At 38.5% G+C, this 19620-nt stretch overlaps 1 protein-coding gene across 1 annotated transcript in view; it reads right to left on the reverse strand.

Moving 5' to 3' along the window:
- Positions 1-965: 965 nt before the first annotated feature.
- The window catches only part of LOC140239412 (uncharacterized), a 32370-nt gene continuing 13715 nt past the window's right edge, over positions 966-19620 (reverse strand). Inside the window, exons 2-4 of the mRNA XM_072319255.1 lie at positions 16182-16745; positions 7449-7573; positions 966-2492 (exon numbers count right to left, since the gene is read on the reverse strand). Of these exons, the coding sequence (XP_072175356.1) occupies positions 2295-2492; positions 7449-7573; positions 16182-16745 (887 nt within the window). The 3' untranslated portion in view covers positions 966-2294. The remainder of the gene's footprint in view (positions 2493-7448; positions 7574-16181; positions 16746-19620) is intronic.

A 19620-nucleotide genomic window follows, 5' to 3' on the forward strand; every position in this document is an offset into this window, starting at 1 on the left:
TCCCTGCTCCCACCCCTCCTCCACTTATTGTCTGTCTGGTCTGAAATCATACTGGTGGGGAGGGGGGAGGGGTTGGAAAGAGCTATAATGATAAACCCTCACGATCATCTTGTGCTGCAGTACTGTAAAACCAGAAATACTTGTCAAATTGCTTGTGGCATGAAACTTTCGCAAATCACCACTGGTATTCAATGCACTGTGTAGATAAACACTTTCTTGTGCACTTTACTTTTGTGAATCTTAACTCCTCACAAATTTGGCACAAAGTTTCACACACAAAAATATTTCTGGCTTTACAGTATACCTTTAAGTGATCATTGAAAGGTGTTTATATCACCTTTTTGGGATGATTTGGCTTTTTAGATCGGCCATAAGGTTCGTCATGTGCCACAATAAGTTTTAGCTTCTTAATGATTACTACTTCACTTGTTAGATTGCCAAACTGTTCACAAATGCTGGAATTATATCAATGTATGTACCATATCATTTAATATTACCTCATAAACATTGATAATGATTGTTCATATCATTCCATCTTCTGAAGTACACCGGTAAATAGTTGTGAGGAGGCTTACATGTAGCTATTGTGTACAAGATCAGGATGTTATATAAATGAAGTCCAGTAGAATGCATCATTTCCCACAGTGATGACAGATTTAAAGAGGGGTCACAATGTTACAGTTAGATTGTTATAGATTATGATTATTCTATATCTATTGGAGTCTTGTAGAAAAATCTGACCTAAATACCAGTCATCATTGACCAACACATCTTGATACAGTGATGAGTTTGTGCTGGTGAATATAACGACGCTTTGAAAAAGAAAAATGACTTTACACATCACATCAGTCAAATCAACAAAGTTAAGCACATCACACAATAGAAATTTGATTTCCACGTACAGTAGCTCACATTGAAACATTGTCAAAGTCAGTTTAATATGCATTCATCATGTGCAATGTACTCTCTATTGACAAGAACATGGAACATTATTCATTTCAATAAATACTTTATATATACCTCTACAAAAAGATTATTTTTCTATTCACATATATCAGGAACATGTCCATTTGTCCAATTCTTGTGGATGGAATCAAAGCAATTCTTACATTTCTTTTAACATACAGATCAAATTCGTACTTTTGAGTATCATCAAACTCCGAACTCAATTCCCTTTTGTGTACAAAACATTGCAAGAGTTACATCTACCAAATTTGATGTGCTTGCCATTCAAAGGTTGTACTTTCCACATTCAAAGGTGACCATTCTCTGTCGTTCATTCCTTCTGTTAGAGCAAGAAACCTTTTTTTTGTCCATTGTATAAACTGTCATTAAATTCATACAGATGCCAAAGCTTTTACGTAAACCAATCCGTTTGAACAAAATAAAGCATGAACATTTCTGTGTCTTTCTTACTCTTTTATCGCTTCCATTAAAGGCGTCCCAAGATGTGATTTCCAGTTTAGTACAGTATGATACTTTTATATATCGACACTGAAAACAGTGCTCCTGGAAATCGTAACAAATCACATACCACTCATTTTGCATCCCCTATCAAACTCACTTTCTTCATATACAAGCTCCTCCTTGCAAAGCTCATTTGCATTGACACTCGTATCTGGTATGTACACAAATGAGATGACCACATTAACCTTACTTTACGACACATGAGAGAATGGTATACCGTCCACTTGAATTGTCGTCTTCCAAAACAATTTGGCACCAAATTCCGACCGCCACAACTTATTTCCCATTTGGGTTTGAAAGAACCTGTCCCTTTCAGGTTGTGCTATCTATGCTGTGGTTCAACATAAATCTTCCAGTGGTAGGTAACCATGGTGCCATCAACTTCTTTTTTTTTTTCAGCACACAATTCTAAGTGATTTTGCTGCCCTCTATTTGCTGACACTTCTATTTGCAATCAAGTAGAAGGCACCATGCGTGGATGTAAATTTTTCCGAGTTGGCATGGATCGGCTTTTGACCGGAGCTTGTCTGCTGCCCTCACCCACAATCCAACTTCTTCCAATCATCCAGAGGAAGGAGGTAGGAGAAAAATCACCATTACTTGTTCCTCCAACCCTTACTTCATCCTTGATCACAGACTATCAGGAAACTGCCGTACAATCGTCAGTCAAACAACTTCTCCGCAACGCTCAAAAAAATGTGTGAGGTCACACAGGTAGGTCATCCACCAAGTCATCACCCATGTCGCCAAATGTTTGCGCATCCTTTGCAAATACACACACCAAGAGATGTTTCATCATTATGCCAACGTCTCGTCACCCGCCCCTGTTATGAGAAGACGCTCCCAGTCTTCTGCCGACAATGTTTGAGTCCTTTCGTCTCCATCCAGTTGCAGTTTCCGTTGGGCAGCAGCACGCAGCTGGAGTATCTACCCTCACAGTCATCGTTGTCCATCATGTAGGGGTTGTATGGACAGACTTCTTTCTCTTTTGTCTCGGGTGGCCAGTAGAGCGTACCACTCTTGATCTGCAGGGGAAAGATGTCAAAAAGGAATAGAGATACAGAGATGATTAGGTTGAAGGAAAATTGAATGTCAGCATATCAGTTGACTTTGGGGAGGTCTCAGTGTGAAATTATATGCAGGGAAAACAGCACAAACAGAATAGGCAGACTTTTGCACATGGCATCAGTTGTTCTTCTGAATTGTGTATATTGCCATTTTATTAATATTAGCATGTTTAAAACCCAAAGCATACTAAAAGCAGGCTTCAAAGGGTCAAATATAAGGAATTAAGTGCAATTTCATAAGCACTCCTCAAATTTTCTTCAGTTCTCTAGTTTGCATTGATGGGACAATGTGCTATTAATGTTGTGCATGTGATTGGGACTTCTGACGTTGTTCACATTTGGAGTTCCTTTTTTTTTTTCTCTCTCTATACATTCCTTACATGATTACCAGTGTAAAATTCCCCCATCTTTACTTGAAGATGTGCAGTTGAACAAACAAGAGTTTGTTCAGTAAGTTCTGTGCAGTTACCATCTGGTGAAAGTGAGCCAAGTTTTCACAAAATGTTTACCATATTTTCACCATCTGTTTCCTCGCCATGCCTGATGATCCTAAGAAATCATAGAATCAAATATTTCATTATGAATGAGGAAACTCTATCTCTTCTATTCCCATGCCCTTGATGAATCTTGAAGATTTTTTTGTGGGGGGTTACTAAGAAGATGAAGAAATATCACTGTCTTTCGCTTTTGCCAATCTCCAAGAAACCGAAGCGAGGTCGTGTGCAAGATTTCAGAGAAGATGGATCAATCTAGCAAATTCTGTGGATGTCTCCAGATTGCCAGTAAGGACAGTGACAGGTCAGATGGATTGACAAAAATAGCAGTTCGTGCAGCGAGGAGCACAAAAATTGAACAAAAGACAGCTTGGGGATAGTCGGACGGATAAGTCGATCTATTTCGGCGAAAAGTTTGAATTACTCCGGCCAACAGGTGAGGATTATCATGACTACTCTGCAGTCTGGCCACTTTAAGGTGTAAATTGCACGATCCAAATCACTCAGAGGGAAGGATCAAGAACAAGCATACAGACAGTCGGTCTATTTTGTCAGACAATGGTGCTGGTATGCAGAGGTATTTTTGTCAGTACCAAAGAGTACAGTTGGGGGGGGGGGGGGAGTTGGGGATAAATGATCAAGATTTGGAGAGAACCAGAGTGGACAATGGGATAAATGATCAAGATTTGGAGAGAACCAGAGTGGACAATAGGAGACGAGATGACAGAATTTACCTTGTTCATTGTTGAGGAGGAAATATTTGATTATCACGGGCAAACATAACTGTCACTCTCTCTACTCATCCTTACTATCTTCAGGACAAGCATTTTTTTCTTTTTTGTCTCCATAATGAATCTCCACTACTTTGTTGCTGTTTTTTCTTTCACTTATTTTTTTTTTCTTTTCCTATCAGAAGGGAGACTGCTAATTACAGAGAGTCCCATACCAAGTCTGTCCCACTTGCTATGGGCTCAGAAGATGATGGGGGAAAAAAAATGTCTGTTGTTTGCTGGGTAGCAAACATGTTTTCCTGACAACCATTAGAGTGTCCAGGTCCCAGTAATTTCAGCAGGATATCTCGAAGGAAATGAACAGACTGTCCGATTAGCTTACTGTTGTGACATTTTTGCTCTTTCATGGAGGTTGCAAATAGGTTTGCTCACGGTCACTTGGTACATTTGAGGTCAGGCAAAAAGTGTTCCATTACATATAAACAAGCATTATTAACCTGGTAAAGACGAGTCCTGAGTATACTCGGGCAAGTGTCTATGGGAAATGCGTGTTGAAGCAAAATCAGCCCATACTCAATGGGTTAACTCTGTCTTAGACGTTCTTTCCTCTTTCCCAGAAAAATTGAAAGATATTTGCATTTAAGCAACAATATAGACAAGCACCTGTGTTCTGTTAGTAATGGAGGATCTATACTCAAGCTAACCATGGGCAGTGTTGGATACATCATATACCGTTTCCCCTCCCCCCCCCCCCCCGAATATTTTGTAAGAGTGACTAGACTACCATCCATTTTGACAGTTGCCATCTTGCATTAAGGACCAGTGGTCTTATTTGTTGGACTATGAATATGAACAGGAGGATGTCACTACTGTTTTACTCAGATTTCCTCCCTTATTAACCCACTGAGGACAGGCTGATTTTACTATAACATGCATTTCCCATAGACACCCGCCCGAGTATACTTGGGACTAGTCTTCAATGAGTTAAACTCTGTATTTGCCCAGGCACGGAGATTAACATGCCAAGCTTTTATCAACAGCATTCAATGTCAAATCCATCCAAACTTCACCTAGTCGTAAAGTTAGCAGGTGTGGGAATATGCCTCAACTCAACTGGAGAGCCATCGATACACAATAGGATTTACGTAGAGGGCTAGGTCATCTCTATTCATTGACAATTAGTTTCTAGACATCCGCACCAATCAGCAAAGAAAGCAATCCAGCATGCACGCCAAGGAGGTCTAGATACCTCCTTCTTTTTTTTTTCCCCTTTTTTTTTTCCTTTTTTTTTTTTTGTAGTGAAAATTTCTTCTTTGAAGTGTTATCTCTTTATAGAGTTGATAGTTATGGCTGTACAAGGTTGATTTTAGCATAGATGTGCAATATAGAGTAATTTGATGCCAGAATGAAAGATGTAAGGATTTATAAATACCACAGGCATGGCCACATGACCAAACATGAAAGGGGAAAAGTTGGTGGTGGAAGGGGGGGGGGGGGTGGGTGGAGCATGAAAGAAAAAGACAGGAAGTGGGGGGGGGGGGATGTGGTGACAAGGATGTGGAACTTCAGATGCACATGCAATGGAGAGTGAGAGGAATTATCACTTTGCAAGTACTTGTCCTTATTCCCAATGTACAATTCCATCACCACATCACATGGGGGTAATGGAGGGGGAGGGGGAGGGTATTTTACCCTCTTTATGCCACATTAATTTTTGACCATAGATAATTGTGTGAACTCTGTGCACATTTGACTCAGCACACAAAGAGTTAAGACCAAGAAGGCTTACATCTATACAATTAATAACCTTAAATTATAGCTCTAAACCCACAGACTGTACTCTAGCTGTGGCAGTGATGTTGTATACACCATCGGATGGGCATGGAGAAATATTAATGACTCACGCCTGCAGGCGTAATCATATGAACTGAATGAGGGCAATCGGGAGAGAAATTGATGTGTCATACTGTCACTGAACAGCCGTTTGGCACATAGACCTTTTTGGCATGGTCATTCTGGGCACAAAATCTAGTAGACAGTTAATACTACAGAATGATGCAGACCCAAGTTTGTTTTCCCCCTTCTTTTTCTTTTTCATCTTTTGTGAAATTGTGGCACTGTTGTTTTGGCACACCAAATACAGAGAATCTATAGAGTTTCTGAATTTCAGTAACTCAGCTACATGCATACAATAAATGTGTCAGCCTCCTAAGGAGAGGGTTTGGAATTTTAGAATTTTGTAAACTTTCTGTTCTCAGTGCCAAACAGTGGGGGCACAATGAAAGGCTGCATGCATGTATTGTGCATGATGTGACATCTATTTAATATAATTCAAGTCGGTTCCTGCTCTATTCTTTTATTTCGTTCTTTATTTCTCTTTCTTTTCTTTTTTTTGGGGGGGGGGGGGAATGGGGGAGGGGTAGGAATGGGAAAGTACAATGAGATGATTGTTTTGCTTGTAATTGTTTGTTTGCTTTAGCAACTAATATTTTGTGATGAAAATATGTACTGACCTTGTCCAAACTTATGATTTTTTTTTTTTTTCAAGTCCAATACTGAGGTGTCTGTATTTGTTGGCAAGTTGAAAACTTTTTATTTGCCCACATTTTGTACAAAGAGGTAGAATATCCCATTTTGTTTGTTTGTTTGTTTTTTTGTGGTTTTTTTTATTTTGCAGTCTAGGTCAGACTATCAAATTGAAGAAAAGAAATAAAAAGACTCTGTCATCCTCCTGCAGAGTTTTAGCTTTTTTTCTCCGTGACTAACCCCTCTCCTTCCAGTTTTGAAAATGCCCAAAATTGAAGATATACAATGAAGTCAAGTGTTCTCCTGCCAAAGGAAAAACATTCCAGTGATGGAGTGAAACAATGCTAATGATGGTAGAATCTTGTTTTCATTTCCTGTTTATAATGTCCTCCTCATTTCCACAGAGGCATGAATCATGCGACATGAACGTTTGACAGGTCACAGAGATAATAAAATCTACTTCTATTGCGATATCAGGGCATGACACAGCATTTGTTACAACAACCTCGCCTCCCTTCAGTGATGTCACAGGTTAACTTGGTCAACAAACCATAGAGGCAGTCTGCAATCAGCTGGGGAAAAATGCAATTCTAATAAAATTCTCATCTTGTGAGCTATGTGTACTTGCATCATTGATTTCATCAGCTGCCATTACTGTAAGGGTAGCTAAGGATTGAATGAGAAAATACAGAACAGAAACAAAAGAACAAACAAGCACACAAAGTTCACACCATTATCAAATCTTTAAGTTCACTAAACCAATTTTAAGGATTTTTCGAAATGCATATGTTCCCCCAGACATTGTAAGATTAACCGTCCAGTATGTATACTTTGTAAATATTGTGATGTAGTTGTGCTATGTGAGGTGTCTCTAAATGATTAATCACGGTAATGATGATAATGATGATGATGATGATGGTAATAGTCAAAAGTAATAATGAAAATTATGATTATATCAGTATTATTAAAAATGATGATATTGATAACAATAATAAAAATGATAATGAAGATAGAGACAAAATATATAACGAAATATTTAAATGATATTGCTCACTTTATGACATTGCAGTATATTTCTTTTTAGTAATGATAATAACAATAACGTAAATAATAAGAATGCTGGTAATAATGAAGCATAAAATGCTTTGTTGAGATTTACTCACCTTGCAGACATCGCAGTATTTTTTGTAGGTATGCCTGAGTCCCCTCCTTTGGTCCTTGGTAAGCTGGCTTTTCTCAATGACCCAGTCGCAGAGGCCTATGAAGATTTCTCCGTCAACATAGTAACCTGTAAATGGGCAGTGATAGGAGAGATCCAATGCATAATCATACTTAACTAGGCATTCATAAAGTGTATGTTTCAAGGCAAGTGCATACTTCACTCAACTCTCTCCTTATCAACAGAAACGTGCAACATTGTTTCTTAACTGGTCAAGGATGGGCTGATTTTGCCACAACATGCATTTTCCATAGACACATGCCCGAGTATACTTGGGACTTGTCTTTGACGGGTTAAAGTAAATACCATGTATCTTCGCTTTACAACCTATCATATTGTAATTATACTATATTCTGATATAAACATGTATATACGTATAGTGTGTGGGTTTTTTTTTAGCATGATATGTTTCATAATTTTGTATCATTTCTTGTGGAAAATGAATTGAATGGATAGAATTTTAAATGCAATAGAGCCAGAGAGTGAGAGAGATAGAAATGTCACTAAACCATCTCTTGAGAGAATGTTTTTGTTATTATTTTTGTTTTGTTTTGTTTCTGAACGAATGTGGACAGGGTAGCTTTTTCTTTTTCTGTCACCATAGACTGGTGACCCAAGATGACTTTTAGTTCACCCTTGTGGAATGTTGTGAACCAGCTTTAAGACACTCTTCGTTAAGGGTGACATGTCCGGATAGTCTCGCCCAGGTGATCTGTAAACAAGCTCCTCAAATTTCATAAACAAGTCAAAGGGAAAACCATTCAGGCACTTGCACTATCATTAATAGGTACACGCCTCTCAGCAAGCAACCCTGTCAATATTCCAAACTATTTCTTCCCTGTGAAGATAGCTCCTGTGAAATTGGAAGCACTGCATCTATTCGTTCCATTGGGTCTAGCTTTACCCCCATCCATTTTCCCCTCAGCCTCCTCGCTCTTACCCCCTTCCCTCCCAATTAACCCCCTATTGGGCCATCTCCTTAAGCTCTGTGAGACCCTTTCTTCATTATACCTTACATATTCCAGGCTGAGCCAGTATCTTCTTCCAAACTTTAGACATTCTTCTCTGTTGTGTTTAGATTAACTGTAACTCCTAAGATGCAGAGTTTATAGTTTAATCTAAACAGTGCCATGTCTGTTGATTAACTCTGACAACCCCATCATGGTAAGAAAATAAAACTACTTCTTTTAACAGGACTGCCCAACAAGATAAAATAAAATTTGGATGCTTGGCAGTCTATTGCACAGTAAAAACACACATTGCATTTTCATACTTCTAAGTTAAATCTATAAGTGCATCCAACAAGCGTAAACCCTCCTTGGGCACTTTTTTTTTTCTCTCTCTCTCTTTGAATAACATTTCAGTGCAAAGGCCTTGAATGACAAGTAAGCAAGCATAGTGTAGCAATATAGGAACAATTTGTCATTTGATCTTGGCAATATTTGGTGATATATTTGTATGTTTATATGTTTCTCTTCCTGGTTGATGAGATGAGATGGGGTGAAGCAATGGTGGTAATGCCCTCTTTTTTTATCTCCCTCTCAAACTGTATCCTGAGCTTAATCCACGAGTGACTCAAAACCAATGAGTAATCAAGAAACATAATAACATTGTAGTTGTTTCCCCCAGACAGAAAAGTTGGCAGAAGTGGAAAGGAAAAAGTGGACACACCCCTCTCATGATTCCTAGGGCATCTGTTACATATGTTTCTCATTCTAAATGTATGACATTGATCCGTACCAAATGACAGACATAAATGTCACACTTTCTAAAACTTCTACACATTTTTTTCTCTTCTTTTCCATACCAAAATGTCAGTCCAATGACTCGTTGCATGTAACATTTTACTTTTCTTGTCTGAGAGCTCATGATACTGTCTCCAGTGGCTCCTTCAGTAGGAAAAGAAAAATATACCACATAAAAATCAGAAACTTTGGAAGTCAACACATTTGTCTTCTGTATGATATAACACTAGCCTTTCTTTCATTCACTCTATTAGTTTTCCCTGCTCTCTTAATATGATCTGCAACTCAGTGGAAAACATAAGTGGTGCTTTCAATATTCAAGATTATGTAGTGACTCTCTGCTTCCAACAAGCTGAAATGAAACCGCAATATGTCTGATGATGACATTTCTGGCTAGTAAGTGACATATTTCAGTTCATTAACCCTCTTCTCGGTGACAAAGGGATCAAAAACACAAGTGACATACTCACTGAACTTCCTTCTGTCTTTGGGTTTTCTAGGAATCTCCTAGCTGCCCTAGAATATGCCCAATGTACCTTGGATCAGATTTGTCCCATACTGTGTGATTTTTTATCTCTTACACGGGTCGTGAGTTCAGACGAACTACATGCATGTCCATTTGGCTTTTAGACGCCTACACTGTTTTGCATGCTGCATTTTCTGACTGACAAAGAATCATCACAGAAATGCTAAGTCACAGCAAGAAGCAGATGTGTACATAATAAAGATAGACATCCAGTTTCTGAGTAGGACCAGCATGTTTTTAATGTACCAAAAAAGCAATTGCAAATGATTGACAAATTACCCTACATTGATGTAATTCATCCATCAAATTCATTCATTTGAAGAAAAAAAAAATCAGGTTTCTTGAACTATTTAGCATTTAATTTGTGGAGCCAAAAAATTATTATGATCCATCCAGATGCAAGTCGAATCATTTCCATCAACATGCATTCACAGTGTTTTTCTTTTTCTTTTTCTTTTTCTTTTATAACGTGACCAAGGAGGTAATGTGTTTGGTTGAAATCTCAACTTCTGACAATTTTATAGGGACAGACCTGTAGAAGAAGTTATTTTCTAAAAGAAAGGAAGGGATAGCGTGCAGAGGATATCGTGCAGAGCCTTCGACTTGAACTTCAAGTGTCTATGGAATAAGTTCATAAAAAATGAATTATTTAACCTAGTTTACACTCATTATTCAACTTTCCTTCTTGCTTCCCTGCATGTAGTCTGTGTGTGTTTGACTTAAGGGACAGTTGCTATGGTGATTCAATAACAAACCACTTCATAGGGCGTGGATGACACTCATGTACGCCTTTCCCCCATTTTATTTTTAATAGTCTAATTTGCTACTAATAATAGCATGCAGACTTGTGTTTATCAAAAATAAAATTGTTTAAGTTCTCTTCTCTTTATTTTTCCCCCCTCACCACGGGAAGATAATTGTAATGCAGGAAGTGTAGGGATGTTGTTATTAGGACAGTGGCAAACCTCGTAATGACGGAAAACAGCTGAGTGATTATCCATAAGCATTCCAGGAGTGCCTTTTGAATGTCAACTTTGGTTCTTTTCTGGCGCTCCATACATTCACACTGCCTGGTGTCGAACTTGCTATGTAACGCACCTCTTGCATCCTCACCCCAACCACTGTCCCCCCATCACATCAGCTCGCACAACTTTACAACACCTTCCTCTTTCACTGCCCTCCTCCAACAGAGCCGAATTCTCCTTAATGAATTGAAGAAAGTTCAAGCTGATGCTCCATAGAATTGCTTTTGTATCATGCAGTGCAGTTCAACCAAGATAGTACAATTTTGTTTTGTCCTTTATGTTTTTGTTTGTTTGTTTGGGTTTTTTAACATAAGATGTATTTTTTTTTTCTAAACAAGGTGCCATAGGATGGCAGGTTTTGATATTTTACTTACATGCATTCTTAAAGGCTAGGTAGGATGTGGGATATGCTAGAAATACATGTATGGCAGAATAATCACACACACACACACACACACACACACAAATAATTCTCCACTGGTCATGTATATGCATGTTGGATTTTACTCTCATTCCAGGCCCAGTAGAGTAAATCAGTTATGCATACTAAGCAAAAGTTGTTCAGGCAGAAAGAAAAATGCAATTAACCCCAAATGTACTCACTTGGAATTCGTTTGTTTTGTTTTGTCTGGTTTCATCCATAGTTGACACCTATTAAGAAAACTTGGGGGTTTTTTTTGTATTTGTTTTCCTTTAGGATGATTGGAAAGAAGACAAATAAAGTCTTCAGTCATTTTCTGTTAAGTAGCTGCTCATGAAATACCTTTTGATGTGGCACTTTCAAGGGCTTCTAATTTCTTCATTCTTACATGATAGATCATTTAACACTTGATTGTACGGTTAATGATTCGGCCATCAGCTTACACAAAATGTCATCCTTTCTTCATCAAGTAAAGGTACACACAGGGAGGAATAAGCTGGCTACTTTAAGTGTCGGCATGCTTGTGTTTTGGGTATTATGGGAAGGAAGGTTTGGAAACTCTGAACAATGCCGTGAAATGTTACAAGTGCTCCAAAGATTTGCATGGCTTCATATAATGACATGGTTTCCTACCATAGAATGTTGAACAAATATTGATTTTGTTAGTCTTACAGGAAACACACACAACACACCAACAATTTTTTTTCCCTGTCCCTTACCTTTTTTCATACCTCTTCTACTACTGCCCTGCTTTGCTGTCAATAAAATTCTAAGATAAATGGTGCTCCCTAAGATTACAAATCAACTTGATGTATTGAACTTTTTCATCTTTTCCATGCAAAAAAAAAAAAGTTTGTACACAACTTTCTCAGTGTGTAAAAAAGACTTATTGAAGTACGTGATAAAGAAATCCTTTGTAAAGGTATACCAATATGTAAATTCTAGCAAATGTTTCATAAGAGGGCTCAACATTAGCAGTGACTCAAGGCCACTAAAAATTGGTTCATTTTGAATCTTAGTTGCCCTATTGTGCTAATTGGCCTAAAAGAAAAAATGAAATAAAATGAAATAAAAAGTTAGTGTCGAGCATTGACAAAGGGTTAATATTGGAGTTACACATTCATTTTGAGCATTTAAAAAACCTGTGGAATGCTTTACATATATTTCCAAGAGCAATATTTGGCATTATTACAAATTCAATTCCAACACCACTTGCATAGCCATACTTGGACCCAACATGTTTACAAGAAAAATAATCAAATGTGCCACTGGGCGGGGTTCTTCTGGTACAGAATTCACAAGATCGGAACTTTTATCATCATTACATGTTGTTATGGCATTTCACACCTATACGCCCACGTACAAAGTACCAGCACCTTATTTTGCCATGTGTGCTGAGAGTTCTTACTATTTTTTTTTTTTAACCTTGTTTTCTTCTGGCTAGCGTCAACCGTCAGATGTATATTTTTGGTAGGCATTGATAGCAAACGAGTGCCATTAATACAATCATGATTGATGTTCGATTGCCAAGGTTTTTTTATCCTTTTCGCCCTCCTGGATGTACTTTGTGTGAATTTTATGCTTGTTTACGGCATCAGTCCTGGTGCGTGGGCAGAATATAAATACATTGGTCGTAGTAGCGTGTGTTGTTGTTTTCACGCACTCGTTGTCGTTACCACACCCCTCTCTCTTTTCTCTATCTACATCTGTCTCACTCAGAATGTGTTATGTTCACTTTGCTTTCTTTTAAAACCTGGCAGGGCAAAGATGTGAAATAGCAAAACATTCAGAATAAAACATTCAGTCATTTATTTGTTTTCTTCATTTTTTTTACATTCCATTATATAGAAGCGTTTTTTTTTTCTTACTATTATTTCTTTTCTTTCTTTTTTTAACTGCTGAGAGAAAGGACTAAGTTGGCATGGAGCCCTGTAGTGGAGTTGAGATCTTCAGGATTATTAGCATGTATGATGACAGCTGAAATCATCACACTTCAACTCAACTGTGCACTACTTCCTCCGACTAAACAGTCTTGTCTGCTTCAGAAATTGCGGTTGCAATTTTGTGGATGGACATCCAAAATGTTCTTGGTATTATACTTTTTAAGTCCTGGAGATAGTCCCCCTCCTCCCCCAAGAGAGTAAGAGAGAGAGAGAGAGAGAGAGAGAGAGATTTGTTAACAACAAACAAAATGAAACGAGAAGATGGTAAGAAGGGCAGTTGTGAATTGACCTTGTGGTGACACTCAAATTGAAACTAAGTCTGGAATTTTTAGTAAAAAAAACCAAAAAACTAATGGGTAACTATCATCACTAGAATGATGCTATCCATATTTACTTTTCATCAAGAGTAGTGATGTTCACTTGTTTACCACAACACAGTGATGTAGCCGTTCAAAAAATGAGTTCAGAGCAGTAAGTAAGTGTGTTACTTGTGCCAAGGTTTTAGGTCCATCAGAAGGCCTGCCTCTGATTATACAATATGTGAGTTAAGAATCAATTAACCCGTTGGGGACGACTCCCGAGTATACTCGGACAAGTGCCGATGGAAAATGCATGTTGTAAATTCATCCTGTCCTCAATGGGTTAAATGAGGTATGAAAGGGATGGCTCATGAAATTTGTAGGACTTAGAATTAATCTGTATGGCACCAAGTCTGAGAAGTTGTGATGCGAGAATGGAATGACATATATATGCTTTAAAAAAAAAAAGTGAAGGTAAATTAGTCCATTAAAGTTATGAATACTAATGGAATGAGTCTGTGAGTGCCACTTTGAAGTTTTATTCACTTTCAGCAAATTATTTCCTAGCTCTCTTCACTGCAGGTATTCCTGCCTTTGTGTGCTTGTTTGTTTGCTGAATTTCAGTGTACACAGAGCACTGCAATTGGCAGGTAAATGTTAGGAGTAGAAATTGTTAACAACAATCTTTTTGGTGTAACTGTTCCAAAACACATACCACACTTTGTACAAACCAGAAGAAGAGAAAGACATTCGAGATGATTACATGAGAGCTCAGGAGAAAATGAACACCAAACATATGCCACAGAACTAGGATGTCAAATTAGCTATACAGTGCATTGGTTTTCTTTTACAGTAATAACTGTTTTGGTCAGGTGTGTACAGTACAAATTGCAACGTGAGTGATTTTGGAATACAGTGGTACACAGACAACAAGGTCTGTAAATATCACCACTTTGCCTATTTGCCCAAATACCCCTAGTGATCCAAACATGTTGTGAGGCATGCTTTCTGGTGTATTCAATTTGGGTATTTGCATGTGATCCCTTTCTCTTTCTTTATCCCATAAAAAAAGTGTCCTTTGTACAGGTTACAGGGAAAAGCAGCTCAAACAGCATGAAAACACACTTTTGGAATGTTAATAACAAGCACTTAAAAAACAGAGTTTTGCCTCTCAAATCCTCAAAATAAGTTCAACTAAATGTTTGATTACTACAAAGGTGCGAGGTAGTCTCATGGCTAATTCTACATTTCACATTTAACAATGGTGCAGGTTACTATAGCAACTGTTTGATAAACTTTTTGAGTGAAACTCCCAAATTTTTTCTCCAGGTGCATTGAAGACATCAAATGAGAACATCATTTCCTTTGCTTTTTTTTCCACATTAGTTTCGTTCTTAAATATTTCATATGCTAACCTGTTGAGGACGGGCTGATTTTGCTGCAACACACATTTTCCATAGACGGCACTTGCCCGAGTATACTTGGGACTCGTCCTCAATGGGTTAAGCATCTTCAATTTTGTTATTTCTTTTGCTTTTTTTTTCTTAATAGTTTCATCGCTAAATATTTCATGTGTGAAGCGTTTTCTATTTCTCAATGAAACAAAAAAATAGATTCGCTATTTGGTCTGCATGCTTGCCCTGTGTGTGAACGCGTCACAAATTGACACTCCAAGCTGTGTGAGGGGGAAAACTTTTCTTGTCGCTATCTCCCTCTCTCGCTTCTGCGAAACTGCAGCATTGTGGTTGTGAGTAAGAGAGTGAGGGGGGAATTAGCAGGAAACCATTGATTCAGCGGCTAATACTTTAACCGGGGAACAGGTGACAGCAGTAATAATCATCCTTTGTTTGTTTTGCTGTATTTCACCAGGTCCCTCCTTATCTCTTCTCTTGATCTTCTCTTTCATCCATGTACCCCTCCAAGGTCATCGCTTATTTCCCCAACTTCTCTCATGTATGCATGTATGTATGTATGTGTGTCTCCTCATACTTCCCACTAGGCCAGATACATTGCAAGCGTCTATGGGAAATGCGTGTTGTAGCAAAATCAAACCGTCCTCAACGGGTTAAAGATGACAAAATGAAATAGGTTAGCTCTGTCCAGCTACCAATCCTGGCTATTCCATATTATCCTTGCAATATTCTACCTGCACATTGGCAAGTGCATATTTCACTGCTTTTTGTCTACTGCATGATATACATCATGTATCCAAGGTGTCAGATTTGAGTATTAAAATTAATCGAGGGGAGAATACATAGGATTTGTAGCCGTTGCCTCTGGCAAAGACAATTGGGGAAACCCCTTGGTACAACCTACATGTCATTGACATCAGGCAAGGGATAAGTGTTATCCATCAAACCTTTTCCAGGATTCCCCAGTCTGTACACATTGAATTCAACTTGCTTTCGTTCTTGAGCAACCCTACTAATCCCCTGATCAAATTTGTTGGTATTTGTGGGGGATGTCCCTGGACTATCTTTGATATTTACATTACCAACATCAAGTAAACAAAACGTTCGTATATATCTGCCATCTCTTGTAATAGGCATTTAAGTGGTGTAATGTCAGCAAAGAGGAAAGGCCTGGTACAATGTTCATTTCAGAGAATTTATGCCCACCAATTGCCATGTCTGGTATTCCATTTCTCCCCGTAGCTCAAAACTTGATTTCCCCAGAGGGTTCATTAGATATTCCATTTGGATTATTACGAGGACTCACCTGCTAAGATATATCTCGAGTCTATCTTGAGATCCTTTCCGCACATTCCTTCACTGGTCTCTGTAAAGATGTTGATGGTAGATCTGGCAGCAATCCTTTCCTCCCCCTTGTATACCTTGTCCACCTTAACTGTGTATTTCCTCAAGTATTGCCATGGCAACCCGTCATCCTTGAAGCCTCCGCTGCTGACTACAGGTCTGGGTTGGTGCAGGGGTTGGTGCCGGGGTTGGTGCTGGGGTTGGTCTGCCACCATGAGGGGGAGGGGGTCTTCAATGCGTGCCACTGGCGGCTGATCCGCAAGCACCAGGGGTGGATGCTGTCTGTAGCCCATGAAAGGGTTCTGCCACTGAGGAATCGGGCGGGGCTGGGGCCTGGGCTGGGGCTGTTCTCTTGGGCGTGGCCTCAGAAGAACAGGTTCCCACCATGGTTCCTGCCACTGGGGGAACTTGAATGGGGTGCGCTTGGTGGTGGTTGGTGCGGGAGGTAGGGTTGGAAGAGGTGCCTTTGAGGACGTGATACCTCCAGCCGGAACATAAGTCTCTGATAGTATTTTTCCCCTAATAACTGTGAATACAAACAAAGAAATCAAGTGCATTATATTTTGATATGACACAAATATAATTCAGAAGTTGGTTAAGCTGAAGTCCAAACATTGATAATGCGATTAAAATATTCAAAAGGTAAATTGTAGGTATTCATTCTACATTTTCAATTTTGGTGTCCTTGTACATTGAAGAGATGAAAGGAAACTAATTTTGAGTAGATGGATTGGGGATATCATAAGATGGATGTACAACGTGACGTGCAAACATTGAATTCAGCTTCGAAGTCAGGCGATTATCAAAGGAATGTAGCTGTTGCATGCTTTTCTCTACAGGTGGGTGTGTTGATCTCTTTGAAGATAACAAGTTCCAAAGTCACGCTATGCATGATGGAATATCTTTGACAATAAATCAAATTGCAGCTGTCACTGCAACAACATGCGTAGATATATAATATATTTCCTTTGCATGAGATTATCACAATTACAAGATATACTTTACACTACATGGTAAAAATATAATGGCTTTAAAAAGATTTTATTGTCAGATTATTGCATCTTTCTGCATTCCTGTCCTCTCTCCCCCAAATATATACTATATTTCATTTGCCATTGCCATTGCTGACAAGCAGAGATTTACTTGTGGGCTAATTATGAAGTTTTAAGGTCAGATATGTTTTTTTGATGCACAGAAAGAAAAAATGCTGGAAGATTGCCATATTTCCTTGTTGCCATGGTGAACATAACCCAGGGTAGGGAGACTCCTTCCTTTGGCCAAGGTGAATTTGCTCCGGCCAGCAGGTGTGACGACAGAGAAAGGGGGAACTTGATACTTCCTGAAACCTGCAGTGGACTTTGTCAGAGTTCTGGGATCCAATATGCTTGCCTTATGCACAAGACCCTGAGCACTTCTTGGTCAGTAAGAGATATCTGAAAAGTACACTTTTATTCCTTTCTTTTTGAATTTCTCTCTGATGCAATCTTCAAGTTTGGTCCTGTCTTATTCCTATAATTCAGCTCCTTTATGCAATTCATTTATCCATTATTGAGATGGAAGATGAGTAGTTGAACACACGGTGTAGTGTTCTTGAAGTTTCACAGTGCTGCTTGTATCAAGAGTATTTGTTAACCATTCCTGAAATAAAGGTCCAGTTTACCTTTAGGAGCAGTGATTTTAAAAATGTTCAAGATATCATGCTTGATGCACATGTGTAGGTCTGTTGTATCACAAAACGACCTACTATACAAAATTTTTGCAATAAAGCCTGAAATATAATGAGATATCAGTATTTTTCTAAATAGACCTTAACTGTAGACAGTTTCATCTGGAAGTATTCTTATTATAACTATTGTTCACATTTTGTGTATTTAACAATACTTAACATCGATTATACGGACTCAGTTTTTTACAGTGGTTGTTTCTATCCCTTACTCGCATTTTAGAACTAGTTTAAAGCACTAATGCTGGGTTTTTGTTTCATCTGCAAATGGTATTGTTATGCCTTTAAATAATCTTTTTATATGAGAGGCATTTAGAGGTACACTTGATCTGAATTGTAAAGGGTTAGTGAAAATAAGTTATACATAATGGACCAGGATGTATTTGATCAAGAGGTAATAACAAAACTTGGCTCCATAATAGAGGATGCCCATTCAGATCCAATTAATAGGCACCTTATGCTATTAGCTAGATTCTACTAATTGACACTGTCTGGGGCTCCATGATTACCACTCATGAACAAAATTACATGTTTATTCTGCAGGGATGGTTTTGTCACTTAAGTTACTCTTATAACATTAAGAAAAATCATATTTTCTTCGCTGCTCTGCTTAAATAATAGGGCCTACATCATTCCGTGCCCATGTCGCCTCCCACGATCTGTCAACGTGAGGTATTCGGGGTCAGGTAAAGTGGGCAAGAGTTTCATGATGGAGTCACCTCAATTTCCTGCTGCGGTCCTTGTGGTCAAGCTAGCACCGGCCGCAGCCAGAATATCATACCTCCTACACGAGAGTACCACGCCATATCATTACCAATATATCTCAATTAACCTATCGTAACTTACATGTACTACGACAAACCTGACGAGTCACAACATTTTATATATTTTCATCTTTCTAATATGCGGTGGGTTTTTCTGACAAGACTTTACTCCCGAGAGGGGTATTCAGGTTACCCACTGTTGTTTAACGATTGTCAACTCAGTGGAATATTTGGCATTTTGATGTAGGCGGTTGTGGTAACACTGCAGACTTATTGAGCAAAGGAGGGAAATGTGCCATCCCAAGGTAGCTGCTTATCCTGCTATTAAAAAAGTATATTTTAAAATGAGAATGGTGTTTCCATTTCCTTTAATTTCCTGGTAGCATGATGTGTCACAAGAGGGACATCATCATGATCGTTTCAGACTCACATGTCATCCTTAAATCGCTGGGGTGATGAAAATCCCCACGTCCTGAAGTTGCAGTAAGGATGAATTACGTAAGTGTGGATGGGTCAGTTTGAGGGGTGATTTTGCAATGTCCTCAAAGATCATTATTTCATACTCTCTGTCATACTTTCATATAGATTTGTTTTTTTAAATCCTTTTTCAATTTGAAAAAACAACAACAACAACATCAAAAATCAAACAGCAATAAATAAACTGGACTGTTAGCACATCAAACCAAAAATGTTCAGGATTGTGATGTGACTCCAGTTTTCACAGACACATACGCGGCACTGCTTCCGTTATAATTGTCATTTATACTCCTTTCGTACATGCTTCACCACCTACCATCATTTTCCAGTATTTGTCAGTGTCTATACTGTATTGTAAGTAAGAAGGACTTAAGGACAAAGAAAAACATATGTACAGGCTGTGTCAATTAATACCTTAAAAGTATAACACGCACAAT

This window comes from Diadema setosum, chromosome 2 (genome assembly GCF_964275005.1).
Source record: "Diadema setosum chromosome 2, eeDiaSeto1, whole genome shotgun sequence".
In the NCBI taxonomy this organism is placed as follows: Eukaryota; Metazoa; Echinodermata; class Echinoidea; order Diadematoida; family Diadematidae; genus Diadema; species Diadema setosum.